This window comes from Coenobita brevimanus, chromosome 101, assembly GCF_032717465.1.
Source record: "Coenobita brevimanus isolate Jiangsu-jjx chromosome 101, ASM3271746v2, whole genome shotgun sequence".
NCBI classification, from domain to species: Eukaryota; Metazoa; Arthropoda; class Malacostraca; order Decapoda; family Coenobitidae; genus Coenobita; species Coenobita brevimanus.
In genome coordinates, this window is record NC_137054.1 from 65,744,674 (window position 1) to 65,764,075 (window position 19,402).

The 19,402-nt window shown below is 44.1% G+C and overlaps 1 protein-coding gene across 1 annotated transcript in view; it reads right to left on the bottom strand.

The window, feature by feature from the left end:
- Positions 1 to 569: 569 nt before the first annotated feature.
- LOC145414975 (chromosome-associated kinesin KIF4A-like) overlaps positions 570 to 19,402 on the bottom strand; it is a 144,307-nt gene continuing 125,474 nt past the window's right edge. The window contains exons 25-26 of the mRNA XM_080284389.1: positions 5,275 to 5,354; positions 570 to 754 (exon numbers count right to left, since the gene is read on the bottom strand). Coding sequence (XP_080140515.1) covers positions 646 to 754; positions 5,275 to 5,354 — 189 coding nt within the window. The 3' untranslated portion in view covers positions 570 to 645. The remainder of the gene's footprint in view (positions 755 to 5,274; positions 5,355 to 19,402) is intronic.

Consider the following 19,402-nt stretch of genomic DNA (forward strand, 5'->3'; position numbering starts at 1 on the left):
AGTATATCAGAGTACTTTTAACATGTATTTCAGTGTGGACCATTTACCATCCTTGGGTTTCCCTCCAAACCAAGTCCAAAACCCACCCAAATGAGCCCAAACACAAGTTTAAAGCCAATCTAAATGGACTAACAGCTGTAAGCCAAAACACCTGTAAATAACTCACTAAAACCAACAAATAAAATCTGAAAATCATCAAATATAAGTCTGGAAAATGTCAAGCTTAGTAAACTGTACCCCAAAATGACAATGTTCACCCCACCTATGGCTAAAACACATTAATCTAAGTTTAAAAACAGTTTACAAATCAACCTAAACATACAATTTTAGTCTAAAATATCATCAAAACCGGTATTTAAAAAAAAAAAAAAAAAAAAAAAAAAAAAAAAAAAAAAAAAGTTAAACCAGGGTTTGGCCATCGTTAGGCGGGGTATGGTGGTAATTCTACCCCATCATTATGCCGGGGTATCGCATATCAAGGTATTACTGTATTCTGTAAGCTAATTACCGGTATATCATTTTAATAATGATACATGAGAATACTGAGGTGTAACGTCCAAAAATGATTGCTAAGAGGTGCTACAAAGCCTCCACAGCCACTTAGCATAAGTACAGTCAGACAGAATCAGAGAAGTAATTGGTAAGTTAAAACAAGGATGGAGAGCTGAAGGTCTCTGCACCATGGCTGTTTTCTTTTAGGCTCTCCTCTTGGAAGTATGCATCACCATCAAGAAGGGACCCCGTCGGCTCCAACCTGAAAAATCGAACAGGGATTTCATCATAATCATGACTAACCCAATGTACTCCTTCAACACATCAGAGTAAGTCTTTTACACATACTGTTCTGCTATTAAAAAATATATATATATATATATATATATATATATTCATCATCATCATCCGGACCTCCTTTCCCACCCAAGGGCAGGGTGAGGAGTAGCAATGTCCAGACAGCCCAAAATTTCCCAATCCAATGGGCCACGCTTCCATTCACTCATCTTGCCCCCGGAATCCTGCCTCTATCGGATATGCCAAAAACATTCACCACGTTCTGTAGCTTCACATATCGTATCCGACAGAGTCAATCCAGACGCTACCATGGTAAAAAGGGGTGCCAAAAATCCCTGGTCATGCATATATCCTCACAAAATTTATCCAGCCAGCTCGATCTCCTGTCAGTTCCCTAGCCTCACCGACTTCCAAACCTCTCTTCCTCACACATTCATCCACCATATCTCTCCACCTTCTCCTTGGCCTACCTCGCCTCCTCCCTCCTTCAAATTCGCTCATATATATATATATATATATATATATATATATATATACTGTGTGTATATATATATATATATATATATATATATATATATATATATATATCTATATATACACAGTATATATATATATATTTATATATGAGGCGTCTAGAGCCAAAGGGGCATCCCCACCAATATACTGGTTTTGAGTTAGGTAGGGGAGACAACAGGCTTAACCCTCTTCTCAGTGACAGCACTGGTTGCCATATAAGATTTGGCCTTTTGGACAGTGGTAGAGAGGCTCAAAGTCACGTGGGTTTGTCCATGCTGCCGGGCGAACAAATCAGAGTAGGCAGGCATCTAAGCCACACAGCCCAAACCAATCAGCATTCTCACTCTCTGCCACTTCCCCAGAGCAGCCAATCAGGAAGAGTTTGGCCTGCCCGGTGTGCCAGTGAGGCTTCCCTTCCGTGTTCACTGAGGTGTCTATTTATTACGTAATGGATTTTTGCCCCATTTATTGTGGATTATTGGTGACAAGATGAGCTGTTGTTATTGGGGTTGAAGGGGGGGTGACAAGATGAGTTCATCACATAGTTACAGTGAGGAGGTGGTGCCTATAACCTCTCGTAAGTGTCAGAAGTGTGTGGAGAAGTGGAAAAAGGTAGAAAAGAAGAGGAAAAGAGAGTGGTGAGGGGAGACAGCGGGAGGGGGCGTGGCACCGAGGAGGCAGAGTTGGATGTCGATCTCCTAGATGACGACCCCACCATTTAACCCCCCACTACCCCTTCTCAATTTACTTAAGCACTACACTACACTTTTTTTTTTTTTAGTGTTATTATTTCAATCTATTATGGTAGAGGAAAAATAATAACTGCATTGACTTCAGTTTTAGTTGTCAAAAACATAAAATTACAGTAATAATTATTCGTTTATTAATATTAAGTGAACTGGAATCTTCAGTTAATAAAGTTGTGTACATTAATACATTCGTTGATGTTTTTTCTGCTATGTTTTTAAATCCCTACAATATGTTATTATGCCCACTTTTAAATTGGGGGTTTCGTTTACTACCTATTTTGTGGTTACGGTTATTATTGTTTTGTTTTTTTGGCTTTACACGTAGAGCATAGGCGCTGATGATCATTTTGATGTATAAAATGTTTGTTTATTGCCTTCTGGTTATGACGTTGCCATAAACACAACTTTAAAGCGTCATAACTCAAAAGTACATTTTGGTGCCGATGCCCCTTTGGTTCTAGACGCCACATATAGATATATAGATATATATATATATATATATATACCGATATACACGTGTAGATATATATAATATATATATATTATATATATATATATATATATATATATATATATATATATATATAAATTAATTAAAATGGTTTTATGCCAGGTATCCCCAAAGGGCTAAGGAGTTGCCCCTGGGTAGAGGACTTTGGACTGAAGCGTGTAGCATTTTACGACCGGATGCCCTTCCTGATGTCCACCAATGACCCTTAGGTGGATTCGATCCTCCGACCCTTCGGTCAGAGTGGAGCGCTCTAACCCACTGAGCCACGGCTGCTACATATATATATATACAGTATACACATACATACATACATACATACAGCTGATCTCCCACTTTATAGTACAGGTATTAGCAATAGGCAGGATGAGGATGGGGAAGGAAGCAGGTGTGTCTGGGTTGACTGCTGAAATGTTGAAGGCCTCAGGCGATACAGGGGTGAGTTTAGTTACTGACCTGATAAATAGGATTATTTATGAGTGTGTTGTCCCAGATGATTGGCTGAAGAGTGTAATTGTAAATGTGTATAAAGGGAAGAGTGATGCCCTGGAAAGAGGAAATTATAGAGGTATAAAGCTTTTAGATCAGAAAATGAAGGTAATGGAGAGAGTTTTAGAAGGTATGATTAGAGAAAGAGTGAATATTGATGAGATGCAGTTTGGGTTTATGCCAGGTAGGGGGACCACTGATGCTATATTCATTGTTCGACAGCTTCAGGAAAAATATATTGGTAGGAGAAGGGATCTTTATTTTGCTTTTGTTGATTTGGAAAACGCCTTTGACAGAGTCCCTAGATAGGTGGTGAAGTGGGCAATGAGAAAGCTTGGCTTGGAGGAGGGGCTGGTTAGGGTGGTTATGGCCATGTATGTGGGTGCTCACACCCAGGTAAGAGTGAATGGAGATTTGAGTGATGAGTCTTCCGTGAATGCTGGTGTGCATCAGGGGTCAGTCTTGAGTCCCATGTTGTTTATCATAGTACTTGAAGCCCTTTCACGTGACTTTAGAAACGGACTCCCGTGGGAGTTGTTGTATGCTGATGATTTGGTGTTGATTGCAGAGAACGAAAGGGAGGCGGAGGAAAGGTTTAGGAAGTGGAGAGATGGTATGGGGCACAAGGGTTTAAGGGTAAATGCAGATAAAACAAAAGTGATGATATCTAGGGTTGGTGGTGGTACTGTCTAAGACGAGGGAGAGTGGCCATGTGCAGTTTGCCACAAAGACATGGGAAGTAATCCCATCTTGTGCGGTGTGTGTGATAAATGGGTGCATAAGAGATGTAGTGGTATCAGAGGTAGACTGCGAGATAATGCTGATTTTATGTGTACGGCGTGTCGGGGTGAGCAGGTGGAGATTATCAGACGTGAAAGGATTGAACTTGCTGGTGAATCTCTTGAGTGTGTGGAAGAGTTTTGTTATATGGGAGACATGTTGTGTGCTGGAGGTGGGGCTGGAGCTAGCTCTGTGGCTAAGGTGAGAAGTGGTTGGAAGAAGTTCAGGGAGCTCTTGCCTCTCCTGACATTGAGAGGATTCTCCCTACGTGCTAAGGGGTCTTTGTATGCACCATGTGTTAGGAGTGTAATGCTGTATGGCAGTGAGACCTGGGCAGTGAAGGAGGAAGATATTCGCCGGCTCAGACGTACAGAGATGACAATGATTGGTGGATGTGCAGTGCGTCCCTGTGTCCAAGGCCTGGAGGGGCTGGGTTTACGATGGAAGAGTTGAGAGGTAGGATGGGACTGGAGTGTATTGGTGTCGTGATAAGGAGAGGTAGATTGAGATGGTTTGGACATGTGGAGAGGATGGGGGATGATAATTGGGTGAGGAAGGTGAGAAGTGTTAATATTGGGGGTGGGGTTATGAGGGGTAGACCGACAAAGACATGGGATGAGGTCATTAAGTGTGAACCTTAGGGTTAAGGGACTGAACAGGGAGGCTGCAATGGATCGTGCAGCGTGGAGAGCTGCCTTTAGGTGACCAAGGCACACACATGCAAGCATGTTGGAGCCTTTAAAAACGAAAACGATACATACATACATACATGCAGCTGATCTCCTACTTTATAGTATTAGCTGCATGGAACAAGCTGTTATGTTTTGGAACACATCTCTGACATAACAACGACAGTCTATATTAGATACTATGACAACACGTTTGGTTTATCCTGACAAAGACGACAAACCCCTGTTACTTCAGTTGACAGCCATGTTTAGTCATACTGGAGGGTTGACATGACTCAGGTTCATGCACATTAACTTGGCCCAGATTTTCATCCTTTTCCAGCTTATTACAAGCAGGTCAGTAACAGAATGAGGCAATTCTATAGCTGTATGCTGTACTTTCTACTGTACTTTTTTGTGACCACAGAATTATCTTGTACATTAAAAAACTATCTTGCTTCAAGGAGAAGTTAATATGTGAACCAAGGACCACGACAACTAACTGTACAGAAAAATCAATGAATCAAATCGATGCTGAAGAGGGATGCCTTCGTGCAGTGGCACTATTATAAATGGTTGGCTCCACTGCCCATTTACACATATGCCTCTCAGTTCCTCTCTCTGTCCCCCTAAATGTGGATGCAGGATGGACTGCAGCAGAAGAGCAGGCTTCAGTCTGCAATCCACCAAGTACATATCCAGAAGTACCTGGGGCCAAAACAACTGCAGCACCAACAATGAGAGCTGATTACTCCAAAATACCATTTATTCTTACCTTTGTCTCTTGACATTCTCTTGTAATGGCAGAGTCGACATCTCAAATGTTGAGTTGAGAACTGTTTCACCTTTGCTTGTCTGAAAAACATCATCATCATAATCATCAATCTGACCTAAAGATGTGGTGAGAGGATCCAGAAACAACTACAGTCAAAAGAAGAAAAGAACAAACAAACAAAAATGATAGAACTATCAACATGGTCAACAAACTGATGCATAAAATCATTCACACATAACCCTCAGGGCTCTGCCTCTCAGGCCTAACCATCCACATGCATGTATGTGCACAAGCACATGCTCACTGTTTTATATTCCTAACCTGCAAGCATCATTCCAGTGTTGATGAGGGACACCAAGTGGTGGCACCAATATAACAAGACTGATCCACTGACTGGTATTACTGGTGATACAAACATTTCTCAACTCCTTTTCTATCTCCCAAAAGTAGGAAAGATGGTGGTCTGCAGAGGGGTGACTAGCCCACAGTCTGCCTGCTCCAAATTGATATGGGCTTCGGGCTAAAACATAATCATCATTATCATCATCAACAGCATTCAATTCTAGCATTAAAAGTGTGGATTTAGACTATACCAAGACCGAATAAAGTAATTTGGTAGCAACAAGAATGAAATTAAAACATGTCATTAGACTGAAGGGGTTAAAAGAGCCAAACACATTTAACTCAGCTTTGAAGAGCTACATATAATACTTTCATCTTAACCTGGCAGTTTTTTGTCCTTTTGTGGATTATATTATGTAGCTCTGATGTATATAAAAAAAAAAATATATATCTATCTATATATACAGTATATATATATATATATATATATATATATATATACAGTAATCACTCCAATATCCGACGTAATAGAGCCATAGGTAGGTCCGGATATTGGTTCTGTCCGGATATTGGGCCCCAGCTTATGGACTTGTACTTATGGACCCTAACTCAGAGAAACACCTATACAACTCCCTCTGGACATGCATAGCACCTATTTAAGACCCAAATCACACCAATAAGGCACATAAATGACTGAAATAAATGCAAAAGAAACATAAAATGAGGGTTTAGAAGTAGGTTCATACAATAAAAAATATTCTGGTGACTGGCTCCTGGACTGGTACTTATGGACCCTAACCTAGCCTAACTCAGAAAAACACCTTCCTACTGCACATGCCTAGCTCCTAACACCCTATTCACACCAATAATGGACATTAAAGAGTGAAATGAGGTAAGTATAGTATGGAAAAAAGTACAGCATGAAACATTCTTATGTCCGGATAGTGGGGATGTTCGGATATTGGGCGTCCGGATATTAGAGTGATTACTATATATATATATATATATATATATATATATATATATCATCATCTGGACCTCCATTCCCACCCTAGGGCAGGGTGAGGAGTAGCAATGTCCAGACAGCCCAAATTTGCCAAAACCAATGGGATACACTACCATTCACTCACCATTCAAGCCCCCAGAATCCTGGCTCTATCTGATACGCTAAAAACTTTCATAACGTTCTGTAGCTTCACATAAACATATCCAACAGTGTCAATCCAGATGCTCTCATGTTGAAAAGGGGTGCCAAATCCCTGGTCATGTGCTTCTCCTCAAAATATTCATCAAGCCAGCTCCATCTCTTGTCAGTCCCCTAGCCTCACCAATTTCCAAACCTCTCTTCCTCACACACGCATCCACCATATCCCTCCACATTCTCTGTGGCCTACCTTGTCTCCTCTCTCCTTCACTTTCACTCAGATATACCTTTTTCACCTCTCTATCATTATCCATTCTCTACACATGACCATACCATCTCAGCACACTCTCTTCGATACTGGTATCCACAGACTTCCTTACTCCACAACCATCACGAATCACATTACAGTATTTCTTATCCTATCCACTCTCTGTACTCCACATACAATCCTCGGCAGTCCCATCTCCACTGCTCTCACTCATGACTTTTCATATTCATGCCACACCATAGTCTCACAACCATATGCTAAAGTTGGCACTGACACTCCTTCATGTAAGTCTCGTGCAGTTGCAACACTCAAACCTCTTTCTTATCAAGGCCTTCATTGCACCAGCTACTTTCCTTCCTTGTGTCACTCTGCTTTCCACTGCTTTTTGAACATTTTCCTCTCTTTTCAATCACTGTACCCAGGTAATTCAACTCTCTCATCAATTCCAGTCTCTCTCCATTCACTGTAACATCACACTAGGAGTCACTTTCCCTCTCAGTAACCATCACTTTACTCTTTTCTAAATTGACTCTCAAGGCACAAAGCTAACAGACATCAGTAAAACATTGGACTAGTCTACCAAGTTCTTGTCCGGTATTTGCAAGTAGTACTGGATCATCAGCATACAACAAATTTGAGATATTCCATCCATCACCATTCATTACCAACACCACCCCTTTCTCCAATACTCATGTCTTTACTTCTATCATCACCCATCCATATATATATATATATATTTATATCAATCTATCTATCTGTAGCCCAACGACCTAATCCCGCAAAGGGTGGCCGCAGACAAAACGCCTCCAAGTCGTTCTGACACCCACCATTTGACTACCCTCCCCCCAACTCACTCCCCCCTCCCTCATATACCTCTCAACTCTATCCCTACACCTCATCCTCAATCTACCTCTCCCTCTCCCTCCCTCCATCTCACCTACATACACCCTCTTAGCCAGTCTTCCATTCTCCATTCTCTCCACATGTCCAAACCACCTCAGTGTTTTTCTCTTTATCTTCTCAACCACATCCACATCCACCCCACAACGTTCCTTCACTTTTTCATTCGTCAACCTGTCCCTCCATGTCACTCCACATGCTCCTCTCAAGTAACTCATTTCCACTGCTCTCACTCTTGACTTGTTCCCCTCTTGCAAGGTCCACGCCTCGTTTCCATACGTCAGGGTAGGAATCACAATACTATCGCGCTGTGACTTCTTAACTTCCATACTCACCTCCCTATTTCTCATCATTGCTTTCAGTGAACCAACAACATTCCTTCCCTGCTGTACCCTGTCACGCACTTCATCCCCCAACGTTCCATCCTTATTCGTCACACTAACCAAGTACTTGAATGCACTCACATTCTCCATATCCTCACCATCAAACCTCACTGTACATTCTATATAGAAAGAGATAGATAGAGAGAGAGAGAGAGAGAGAGAGAGAGAGAGTATACATACATACATATATATATATACATTGTTACGCTGTCCGCCTTTCCATTCCCACGGGTGCAGCCGTTACAGCTGGGCTAGGGGATTATGCAGTATGTATCCGTGTCATTCGCGGAGTTTAAATTAGCGAGTGTTACAAGTTCTTTTGTTTCTTTCGTTCCCGCCACTGAGGACAATTTTATTTCATACCATGCTGAGTATGCATTTGATTATTTTGATTGTCTTATGTGAGCTACCAGTATTTAATGATGTTTTGCTTGCATTAGAAGTACCAATTCATTGTAGAGAGAGAGAGAGAGAGAGAGAGAGGGGCACGAATTTAAGTTCCTTGTTAATTAATCTGATTCATGCGTTCGCTCTTGACTGCACACGAGCCTTGATCAGTGCAGTGTCTTCCCAACCAGCTTCAGTATCGGGTGTTGTACACTCTCTCTCTCTCCCCAGTCATTTTTTTTATGCCGAGTTGGCGTTTTCATTTAAGTTTATTTTATTCTTTTGTTGCTGACTGAGGGAAGTAGTTATTTTATTTGTTTTGTGACCTTGTTGTCTTTGGAGGGCCAGTCTGGCTCACCGTAGTCCTCTCGCTGCCTTAATTAACGTTCCCCAACACACGTACATACACACACACCCCTAACCCCTACACAGTTCAATCCCATCTACTTGCACAAGGCTAGTGAGAACTATCGTGAGCCGTCAACTGCGTTCCCCCTTGGACACGGGTTAAGTAGAAAGTCGTCACCACCGGAAGTAAGTGGGAGGTGTTCCTGTAGACTGTCTCGGGCGGTATTACTTCCGGTAGTGACGATAGTAGGCTGTTCCGTTTTACTGTCAAAGTACAGAGTGTTGCGTATTTATTATTCTTCCGTTGCGCAGTTTTTCTCTAGTTTGCGGAGTGTGAGTGCCGGGGTCTGCGTTATTGTTGCAACGCAGTGGAGGCCGATCATCTAAGGCTGCCTTGTCGTCCTTTTTATAATAGCCCCGGGCTGGCGCTACCGTAACAGTGGCGACCTCGCTTCAGGATATCCTAACAGTGCCTTCTTCTTGCTAGGATATCATTACCTTGGCGTTCTCTGTGCTTTGAGGTGAAGTTGATGTATGTGTAGTTTCTCAGTCAGCATTAGTATTTCATTATTCAGTACTGCCATTGATTTCTCGCCATGGAGTCACGCGTGTCTACACCAGATCGCGTACGTGCTGAGTCACCTGTGGATATGGAACAACGAGAGGCACATAGCAAAGGTACTCCCCGTGTGAGCCCTGAGTTTGACTATGGTGCTGAGCTATCTCGTTTCGCTACCCCACTATTACCATCTATGATGCCGCCGAGCCAGTTTAGAGCAGTTCCCCCAGGTATGTCTAGTGCTTTCCCTGGAGCTGTTCATTCCACTCCTATATACCCTGGAGTCACCGGAGGCCCAGTTACAGTTGGAGTTGAAAAGGTTGGAGATGGAAATGCAGCGTGCAAAAGAAGAGAGGGAAATGCAGCGTGCCAGAGAGAAAGAAGAGAGGGAGATGGAGATGCAGCTGGAGATGCAGCGTGAAAAAATGCGATTTGAGCTGGAGAAGACTCGCTTGGAGGTGACTGCTAATAGACCAACTTCAGATACCCAAACCTCAGGCCGTGCAGAGGATAGGGAGAGTTGGTTCTCAAGGAGTCTAAAATTAGTGCCGGCATTTGATGAGTTGAAGGTGACAGAATGGTTTGTCAGGTTTGAAAAGAAGGCTAGGGAGTTTGAGTGGCCCAGGCAGCGCTGGGTGGGTTTGGTATCTAATGTGCTGAAGGGAAAAGCTTTGGAAGTGTATAATAGGTTGAGCCCTGAGGATGTAGATGATTATGATGAATTTAAAACAGCCATCCTGAAGGCATATGAACTTAGACCAGAGGCTTATCGGTTGTTGTTCCGTGGTGCTCGGAAAAGACCTGCTGACACCTATATGGCCTACGCCAGGTATCTGGAGGAGAGGTTAGACGAGTGGTTGCTGAGTGAGAGCGCCACTTCGTATAACGAGGTGCGTGAACTGCTTTTGATGGAACATTTTACCAACATGGCTGACAAAGAAATTGGTGTTAAAATTAGGGAGAAGAGATTTAAGACCGTGAAGGAAGCAGCGACGTGGGCTGATGACCGGGTGTTTGCCTTGCGGAGTATGGGGGTCAAGTATGCTAATTTTCAGCATTCCAGGGAGAGGACTGTGAGTGGTCCTGCCTGGGATAAATCTCCCATGAATCAGTCCAGGGGAAGTACAGAGGAGAAAAGGAATTCTGGGAGAAAGAGCCCTGTATCCAGTTCGAAGCTACTTTGTTACTTTTGCAAACAGAGTGGGCACATCAAGCCTAACTGCCCTAAGTGGAAGGCCTCCCAAAATGCCAAACCAGTGGCACTAATTGTAGGTTCGAGTCAGGTGAACGAGAGGAGTTGGGAGAGTGGTAACGGTGAGGGAGAAGTCTGTGGAAAGCTGGAGTGCATCCGGCTGTGCTCGCTGCCAGCTCAGGCTGAAAAAGTTACCCAACATGCTACTCCACCTCCGGATGAACTGCCTCAGAAGTCGTCCCTAGACTGGTGTAAACCTTTTATGTGTCACGGCACAGTGAAAATTCATGGGATCAGTTATCCAGTTACTGTGGTTCGTGATACCGGTGCACAACAGTCTGTGTGCAGAAACGTGACTGGAGGGCCTGTAAACTCAGGGAAGTATGTGCTGTGTAGAGGCATGAACTCAGATGAATACTATGATTATGTTCATGTGGAACTCAACTGCCCCATTGTTCAGGCTGCAGCTCAAGTAGCTGTTGCTGATGTAATGCCAGTAGAGGGGGTTGATTTTCTGCTGGGGAACGACCTGGCTGGGGAGAAAGTATTTCCATCTCTTCCCCCACCAGTTGTTGTGGCAGAGAAGTGTTTTGACGCCCCAGAAATTGGTACTGAAGTTGATGCAGAAGTGGAAGCCATGTTCCCGGTCTGTGCAATTACAAGATCTATAGCACAGGTTGCAGCCTGGGAGGAAGAACTGGCGAAGTCACAGGTTCTTGGGGTCGACTGTGATGAGGCAGGGCCACCAATGGAGGAACATAGTGAGCAGAGTGTTGCTGTGGTGGGTGAGGAGAGTGGGAATGCGTGCATGGGTGCCGCCCCACTTCCCACTCAGGACACTAGAGGTGGTGCTGAGTGTGTCTGTGTGGAGACTGAACCCAGCCCACCGACTGAATCAGAAGAATTTCAGGACGCTGGGGTCGACTGCGGGGATGCAGGACCACCGTCAAACGCGCCTGAGAAACAGAGTGTCACTGTTGAGGGTAGAGGTGATGATGATGTCAGTGTGGAGTCTGACATTCCTCCCCCTGTCGAGTGTACTAGAGGTGGCACTGAGATTGATCGCCCTTCGCAATCCAGTGTCCCGACCAGTCCCCTATCTCAGTCCTCAGTAGAGCTGGCGGGTGTTAGGCCAGCAGAATTGAGGGTGAGGCAACAGGAGGATGTAACATTAAAGCCCTTGTTTGCTCAAGCAGGGGAAGAAAGAAGTATGGAGTGTGGTAAGGAGGAGTTCCTGATTAAAGACAATGTTTTACATCGCCGATGGACACCCACTGGCGCCACGGTGGATGGAGGAGTGGGTGAGTTAGTGCAGGTGGTGGTGCCTGTGCAGTATAGGGTGCCGTTAATACAGTTAGCACATGAGGGACCTTTAGCAGGTCACTTGGGAAACAGAAAGACAGTGCAGCGCTTAAGATATAACTTTTGGTGGCCAAGTATGCCGGGACAAGTTGCTGCGTACATCAAGAGCTGTCACATGTGTCAGATAGTGGGCAAGCCTAATCAAGTTCCTCCTGTGGCCCCTTTGACTCCCATTCCTGCAGTTGAACCTCCGTTTACCCGGGTAATCATTGATATCGTGGGCCCTTTACCTCCTACTTCTGCTGGAAACAAGTATTTGTTAACCATAATGGATGTTACAACGCGATACCCAGAGGCTATACCAATCAGAAGCATGCAGGCGAAGTCAGCAGTCAAGCAACTTATCCTGTTCTTTACTCATTTTAGCCTGCCCAAGGAGTTGCAGTCAGACCGTGGAGTAAATTTTACATCTAATTTGTTTAAGCAGACAATGACAGAGTTGGGCATCACACACATTTTGTCCAGTGCCTACCATCCGCAGTCACAAGGTGCCCTGGAGAGGCATCATCAGACCTTAAAGACAATGCTGCGCACCTTCTGCTATGATAGTGGAAAGGATTGGGACCTAGCGGTACCCTTTGTTATGTTTGCAGTGAGAGAGGTACCAACTGAGTCATTAGGGTTTTCACCCAATGAGTTAGTGTTTGGGCACAGAGTTCGTGGTCCCTTGGATGTGGTGCGAGAGGCCTGGAGTAACAACAAATCTGGCAACCAGGAATCCATGCTTGACTATGTCTGCCACACCCGGGAGAGATTGCATTGCACTTTAGAGCTTGCCCGTGACCATCTAATCGGGGCTCAAGCAAAAATGAAGGCTCATTACGATAAGAAGGTCAGAAGTCGTGAGTTTAAGCAAGGAGATGAAGTTCTGGCACTGCTGCCCATGCAAGGAAAACCTCTGGCGGCTAGATTCAGTGGTCCTTATATTGTGAAGAAGAGAGTTGGGGAACTTGACTATCTAATTGTTACCCCAGATCGGCGAAGAGTACTCAGTTGTGCCACATTAATATGTTGAAGCCATACTACTGCCCAGTTGATTCTCAGTGTGGGATGACTGCTGATGTCTCTCACCTGGGATGTGAAGGACGGGGAAGGGAGGACGTGGCATCAAAGGAACGTGCTGTGGAGGGAGCTGTTGGTGCCGGTGATGTGAGTGGTGGACCAGGGTTACAGCCACAGTCCCTGGAAAGTGACTTTGGAGTGGACGTCGAGGGAACCAGGGATAAGAGCACTCCTGTAGTTTTGGCGGTTGGTAGTGAGTTGGAGGAGCAGGAGGAAGTGCTTAGTCGTGGTGAGATGTTACCAGCTGACCTATGGGAGGGCAATGGTTATGCAGCTCTGGTGGAGAAATTGCGACACCTTGATCCAGTAAAGCGAGAAGAGCTGTGCAACAGATTATGGAAACATCCGAAAGTTTTTGGAGATTCACTGGGATTGACAACTTGGGCTACCCATGACATTGACGTTGGGGATAGTAAGCCTGTAAAATTAGCTCCCTACCGCATCAACCCTATCAGACAGAAAGCTCTCGATAATGAGATCAAGTATATGTTGGACCATGGATTGATCAAGAGGAGTTTCAGTGAGTGGAGTTCACCAGTTACCTTACAGCCGAAGCCAGATGGGAAGGTTAGGTTGTGTGTGGACTTCCGGAAGGTTAACTCGCTGTCTAAGACCGATGCATATCCCTTGCCTCGGGTCGATGACTCCGTGGACAAGGTGGGAAATGCCACTTATATCACCAAACTTGACTTAGTAAAAGGATACTGGCAGGTCCCGCTGACGGAACAGGCTAAACAAGTGGCTAGCTTTGTTGTCAGTGGTGCAGTATATCAGTGCCAGGTGATGCCTTATGGATTGAAGAATGCTCCAGTCACTTTCCAGAGGCTTATGGATAAAGTGGTGGATGGCATACCTAATTGTGTCCTTTACATCGATGATGTCACTGTATATGACACCAAGTGGGAGGAGCACCTTGATCATGTGGAAATGCTCATTAAGCGGTTGGAGGAAGCTGGCTTAGTAGTCAACTTGGACAAGTGCGAGTTCGTACATGCTAAGGTCCAGTACCTTGGATTTGTTGTAGGACATGGGCAAGTGGCTCCACCTCGGGCTAAGGTGGATGCCATTTCCAACTTTGCAGCACCCCAGTGTCGCCGTGCCCTCCAGCAATTTTTGGGCATGATCGGCTATTACAGAAGATTTATTGGGAATTACTCCACAGTGCTTGCCCCTCTTACTGACTTATTGCGCAAGGATAAGAAGTGGCAGTGGACAGCCGAGTGTGAGCAAGCCTTTACTACTGTTAAGTCTCTGCTGTGCCACCACCCTATATTGCGTGCACCAGATTTTGACAAATCTTTTGTGCTGGCAGTTGATGCTAGCCGAGTAGGGGTAGGAGCAGTGTTGATGCAGCCGGATGAGGGCCAGGTTGAACATCCCATATCATACTTCTCAAAGAAGTTTAATAGAGCCCAGAACTACTACTCCGTCATAGAGCAGGAGTTATTAGCGATTATCCTGGCCCTGCAACACTTTGCTGTCTACCTGCCCCCTTTTGGCCCTGTGATCAAGATTTATTCAGACCATCATCCCCTGCAGTTTTTGAACAAGTTTAAATTTAAGAACCAGCGTTTGACCCGCTGGAGTTTGCTTTTGCAAGAGTACAATTTAGAAGTTAGGCATATTAAAGGGACTGATAACGTAATTGCTGATTGTTTATCCAGGGAGGGGTCAGGGTCTTGATTCGAAAATTTTGATCCAGGGCTCAAAATTTTCCCTTGGGGAAGGGCGTGTTACGCTGTCCGCCTTTCCGTTCCCACGGGTGCAGCCGTTACAGCTGGGCTAGGGGATTATGCAGTATGTATCCGTGTCATTCGCGGAGTTTAAATTAGCGAGTGTTACAAGTTCTTTTGTTTCTTTCGTTCCCGCCACTGAGGGCAATTTTATTTCATACCATGCTGAGTATGCATTTGATTATTTTGATTGTCTTATGTGAGCTACCAGTATTTAATGATGTTTTGCTTGCATTAGAAGTACCAATTCATTGTATAGAGAGAGAGAGAGAGAGAGAGAGAGAGAGAGAGAGAGAGAGAGAGGGGCACGAATTTAAGTTCCTTGTTAAATAATCTGATTCATGCGTTCGCGCTTGACTGCACACAAGCCTTGATCAGTGCAGTGTCTTCCCAACCAGCTTCAGTATCGGGTGTTGTACACTCTCTCTCTCTCCCCAGTCATTTTTTTTATGCCGAGTTGGCGTTTTCATTTAAGTTTATTTTATTCTTTTGTTGCTGACTGAGGGAAGTAGTTATTTTATTTGTTTTGTGACCTTGTTGTCTTTGGAGGGCCAGTCTGGCTCACCGTAGTCCTCTCGCTGCCTTAATTAACGTTCCCCAACACACGTACATACACACACACCCCTAACCCCTACACAGTTCAATCCCATCTACTTGCACAAGGCTAGTGAGAACTATCGTGAGCCATCAACTGCGTTCCCCCTTGGACACGGGTTAAGTAGAAAGTCGTCACCACCGGAAGTAAGTGGGAGGTGTTCCTGTAGACTGTCTCGGGCGGTATTACTTCCGGTAGTGACGATAGTAGGCTGTTCCGTTTTACTGTCAAAGTACAGAGTGTTGCGTATTTATTATTCTTCCGTTGCGCAGTTTTTCTCTAGTTTGCGGAGTGTGAGTGCCGGGGTCTGCGTTATTGTTGCAACGCAGTGGAGGCCGATCATCTAAGGCTGCCTTGTCGTCCTTTTTGTAATAGCCCCGGGCTGGCGCTACCGTAACAATATATATATATATATATATATATATATATATATATATATATATGAATCTATGTATATATATATATATATATATATATATATATATATATATATATGAATCTATGTATGTATATATATATATATATATATTTATATATCTCATCATCATCATCATCATCAGCCATCACAAGTTCACTGCTGAACAAAAGCCTCCCCCAACCTTATCCACGAATTCCTTGACTGAGCCAATCTTTGCCACGTTTTCCCTGCAAATTTCTCTATCTCATCTCTCCACCTCCTGTCTGGCCTTTTTCTGCTACGCTTACAATCTCTTGATATCCAGTCAGTCAACCTCTTGCTCCATCGATTATCCCTTAGGCCGGATTCACACGACCCGTTTTGGTTCCAACAGGCAGTCCAGCAGCTAGAGGCCGTTAGAATGTCGTGTATTCACATGACTCGTTCCCGGTCTGTCCAGCATCGTGTGTGTCCTCACTATTGCGTGAGGATCATGGCTGGTCAGTCTCTAAGGAATATGACAGCAATATTGCTCTACTATTAGAAGAAGAGGAGAGAGAAAAAATTCGTGGAAAGAGGAAAAGGTTATGGGTATACCAGTCACTGAAAAAAAGAAAGTTTGAGGGAGAATTCTGGACCCTGTATAAAGAAGTGGCAGATGATGAGGTAAAATTTTCCAGAAGTCCTGCTGGAGCACTACCTTGGGAGTGATATAGCATATCCTGTATTAAGGCCAGAAAAAAACTAAATTTTACCTGCAAAGATTAATTATTAGTTATAATTTCCTGTATATTAAACTAATGACACACTCACCTGGTTTGTTTACTTCCTCACCAGTCACTTTCCATATCTAATCTTTATGCAGATAATCACTGTACTTCTTGTTAAGTCATATCAAATAATTCTTCATAAGAACGTACAAGTTCAATCAGCCTTTTGCCGATGCCAAACAATAAACTGTATGTGTTATCTATATGGACATGACAGTAACAAGTTGTGGAATGGACGGGTACGCTATGTATCCTCGTTCACATGAGCCATCACCAACCAGTCAGGAAGGCGTCAAGTCGCCAGCTAGCCGGCAAGGATTTCTCGACCGACGTGTTGGTCGGCTGACAGACAGCTGCTGCCGTCAGCTTGACAGGTCATGTGAACAGTTACGTTAGAATGCACGTAAGAAATCTTGATGGCGTCTAGCTGCCGGACTGCCTGTCGGAACAAAAACGGGTCATGTGAATCGCCCCTTATTCTTGCTACATGGCCTGCCCACTTCCATTTCTGTTTTTATAACTTCTATAATATCTTTGACTTTAGTCTGCTCTCTCATCGAAGTTGATATTTTCCTGTCTCTTAAAGATATTCCCAACACTGACCTTTCCATTGCTCTCTGAGAACGAATTAATTTATTTCCCATTGATTTTGTCAGTTTCCAAGTCTCACAACCATACGTCATAGCTGGAATTATACATGGGGACATCACACAACTTTATTGCACGCCCACACTGATCGTGAACCACTCACTTCGATGCCCATATCCCTCACTACCATCATGAAAACTCAATGGCACCCAGCAGCTTACCATCCACACCGTACATGTGCAAAACCTGTCATACTCCTTCTCTGTCTACTTTGTCGTATGCTTTTTCCAGATCCACGAATATCTGCAGTAAGACAGATAGTGTAGAAGGCTTGTGAGAAGGACTATAAGGCACTGAGAGAGAGAGAGAGAGAGAGAGAGAGAGAGAGAGAGATCCAAACCATTTAAGATTTGCATATGACATTGTCCTGATCTCAGAAACAGCAGAGACAATGCAAGAAATGTTAAAAGACCTGAACTGAGAAAGTCTCAAAGTAGGGCTAAAGATGAACCGGAGTAAAACTAATGTTTAATCCACAAACACCAGTGTCATCGGAATAGGCGAAGAAATTTTTGATGAAGTTGAGGAATACAATTACTTCAAGCAAATACTAAAATCAATGGAAGATCATGATAGGGAAATAAAAAGACACATTACAATTGGATGGAAAGCTTTCGGTAAACATAGAGACACTGTGAAAAGTAGCTTACCAGTGTGTATGAAATGAAAAGTACAGTATATAACAAATGTATAATTCCAGCTATGAAATATGGTTGTGAGATCTGGAAACTGACAAAATCGATGGAATCCATTCTCAAAGAGCAATGGAAAAGTCAATGATAGGGATATCTTTAAGAAACAGGAAAAGATCAACTTGGGTGAGAGAGCAGACTAAAATCAAAGATATATAGAAGTTATAAAAGAACAGAAATGGAGGTGGCCAGGCCATGTAAGGGATAACCGACAGAGCAAGAGGCTGACTGACTGGACAACAAGAGATTGTAAGCACAGCAGAAAAAGGCCAGACAGAAGATGAAGAGATGAGACAGGGAAATTTGCAGGGAAATGTGGCAAAGATTAGCTCAGTCAAGGAATTGGTAGAGAGGGTTCGGGGAGGCCATTGTTCAGCAGTGGACTTGTAATGGCTGATGATGATGATGATGAAACACACACACACACACACACACACACACACACACACACACACAGACACAGACACAGAACAGACACACACACACACACACACACAGACACACACACACACAGACACACACACACACAGACACACACACACATTTTTGTTTCATTTTCCTTCTCATTTTTGAAGGCTCCAACATGCTTGCATGCATCAGCCTTGGTTACCTAATGGCTGCTCTTCATGCTGCACGATCTATAGCACCCTCCCTGTTCAGTCCCTTAACCCTGAGGTCACACTTAATAACCTCGTCCCATGTCTTTCTCGGTCTACCCTTCGCAACCCCAACCCCAATATTAACACTTCTCAACTGCTGCACCCAGTTATCATCCCCCATCCTCTCCACATGCCCAAATCATCTCAATCTACTTCTCCTAATCACAACACCAATACACTCCAGTCCCATCCTATCTCTCAACTCTTCCATCATAAACCCAGCCCCTCCAGGCCTTGCACGCAGGGATGCACTGCACATCCACCTAATTGTTGCTATTTCTGTACGTTTGAGCCTGCGAATATCCTCTTCCTTCACTGCCCTGGTCTCACTACCATACATCATCACACTCCTAACACATGCTGCATACAAAGACCCCTTAGCAAGTGGGAAGAGTCCTCTCAATGTCAGGAGAGGCAAGAGCTCTCTGAACTTCTTCCAACCACTTCTCACCCTAGCCACAGAGCTAGCTCCAGCCCCACCTCCAGCACATAATATGTCTCCCAAATAACAAAGCTCTTCCACACACTCAAGAGACTCACCAGCAAGTTCAATCCTTTCCATCCATCCATCCATCTATCATCCAATCCTGTGTTGCCCCATGAGGAGCGTTTCACGCCTGACAATCCTCATCTGCTCTCCCCGACATGCCCCGCACATAAAATCAGGATTATCTTGCGGTCTGCCTC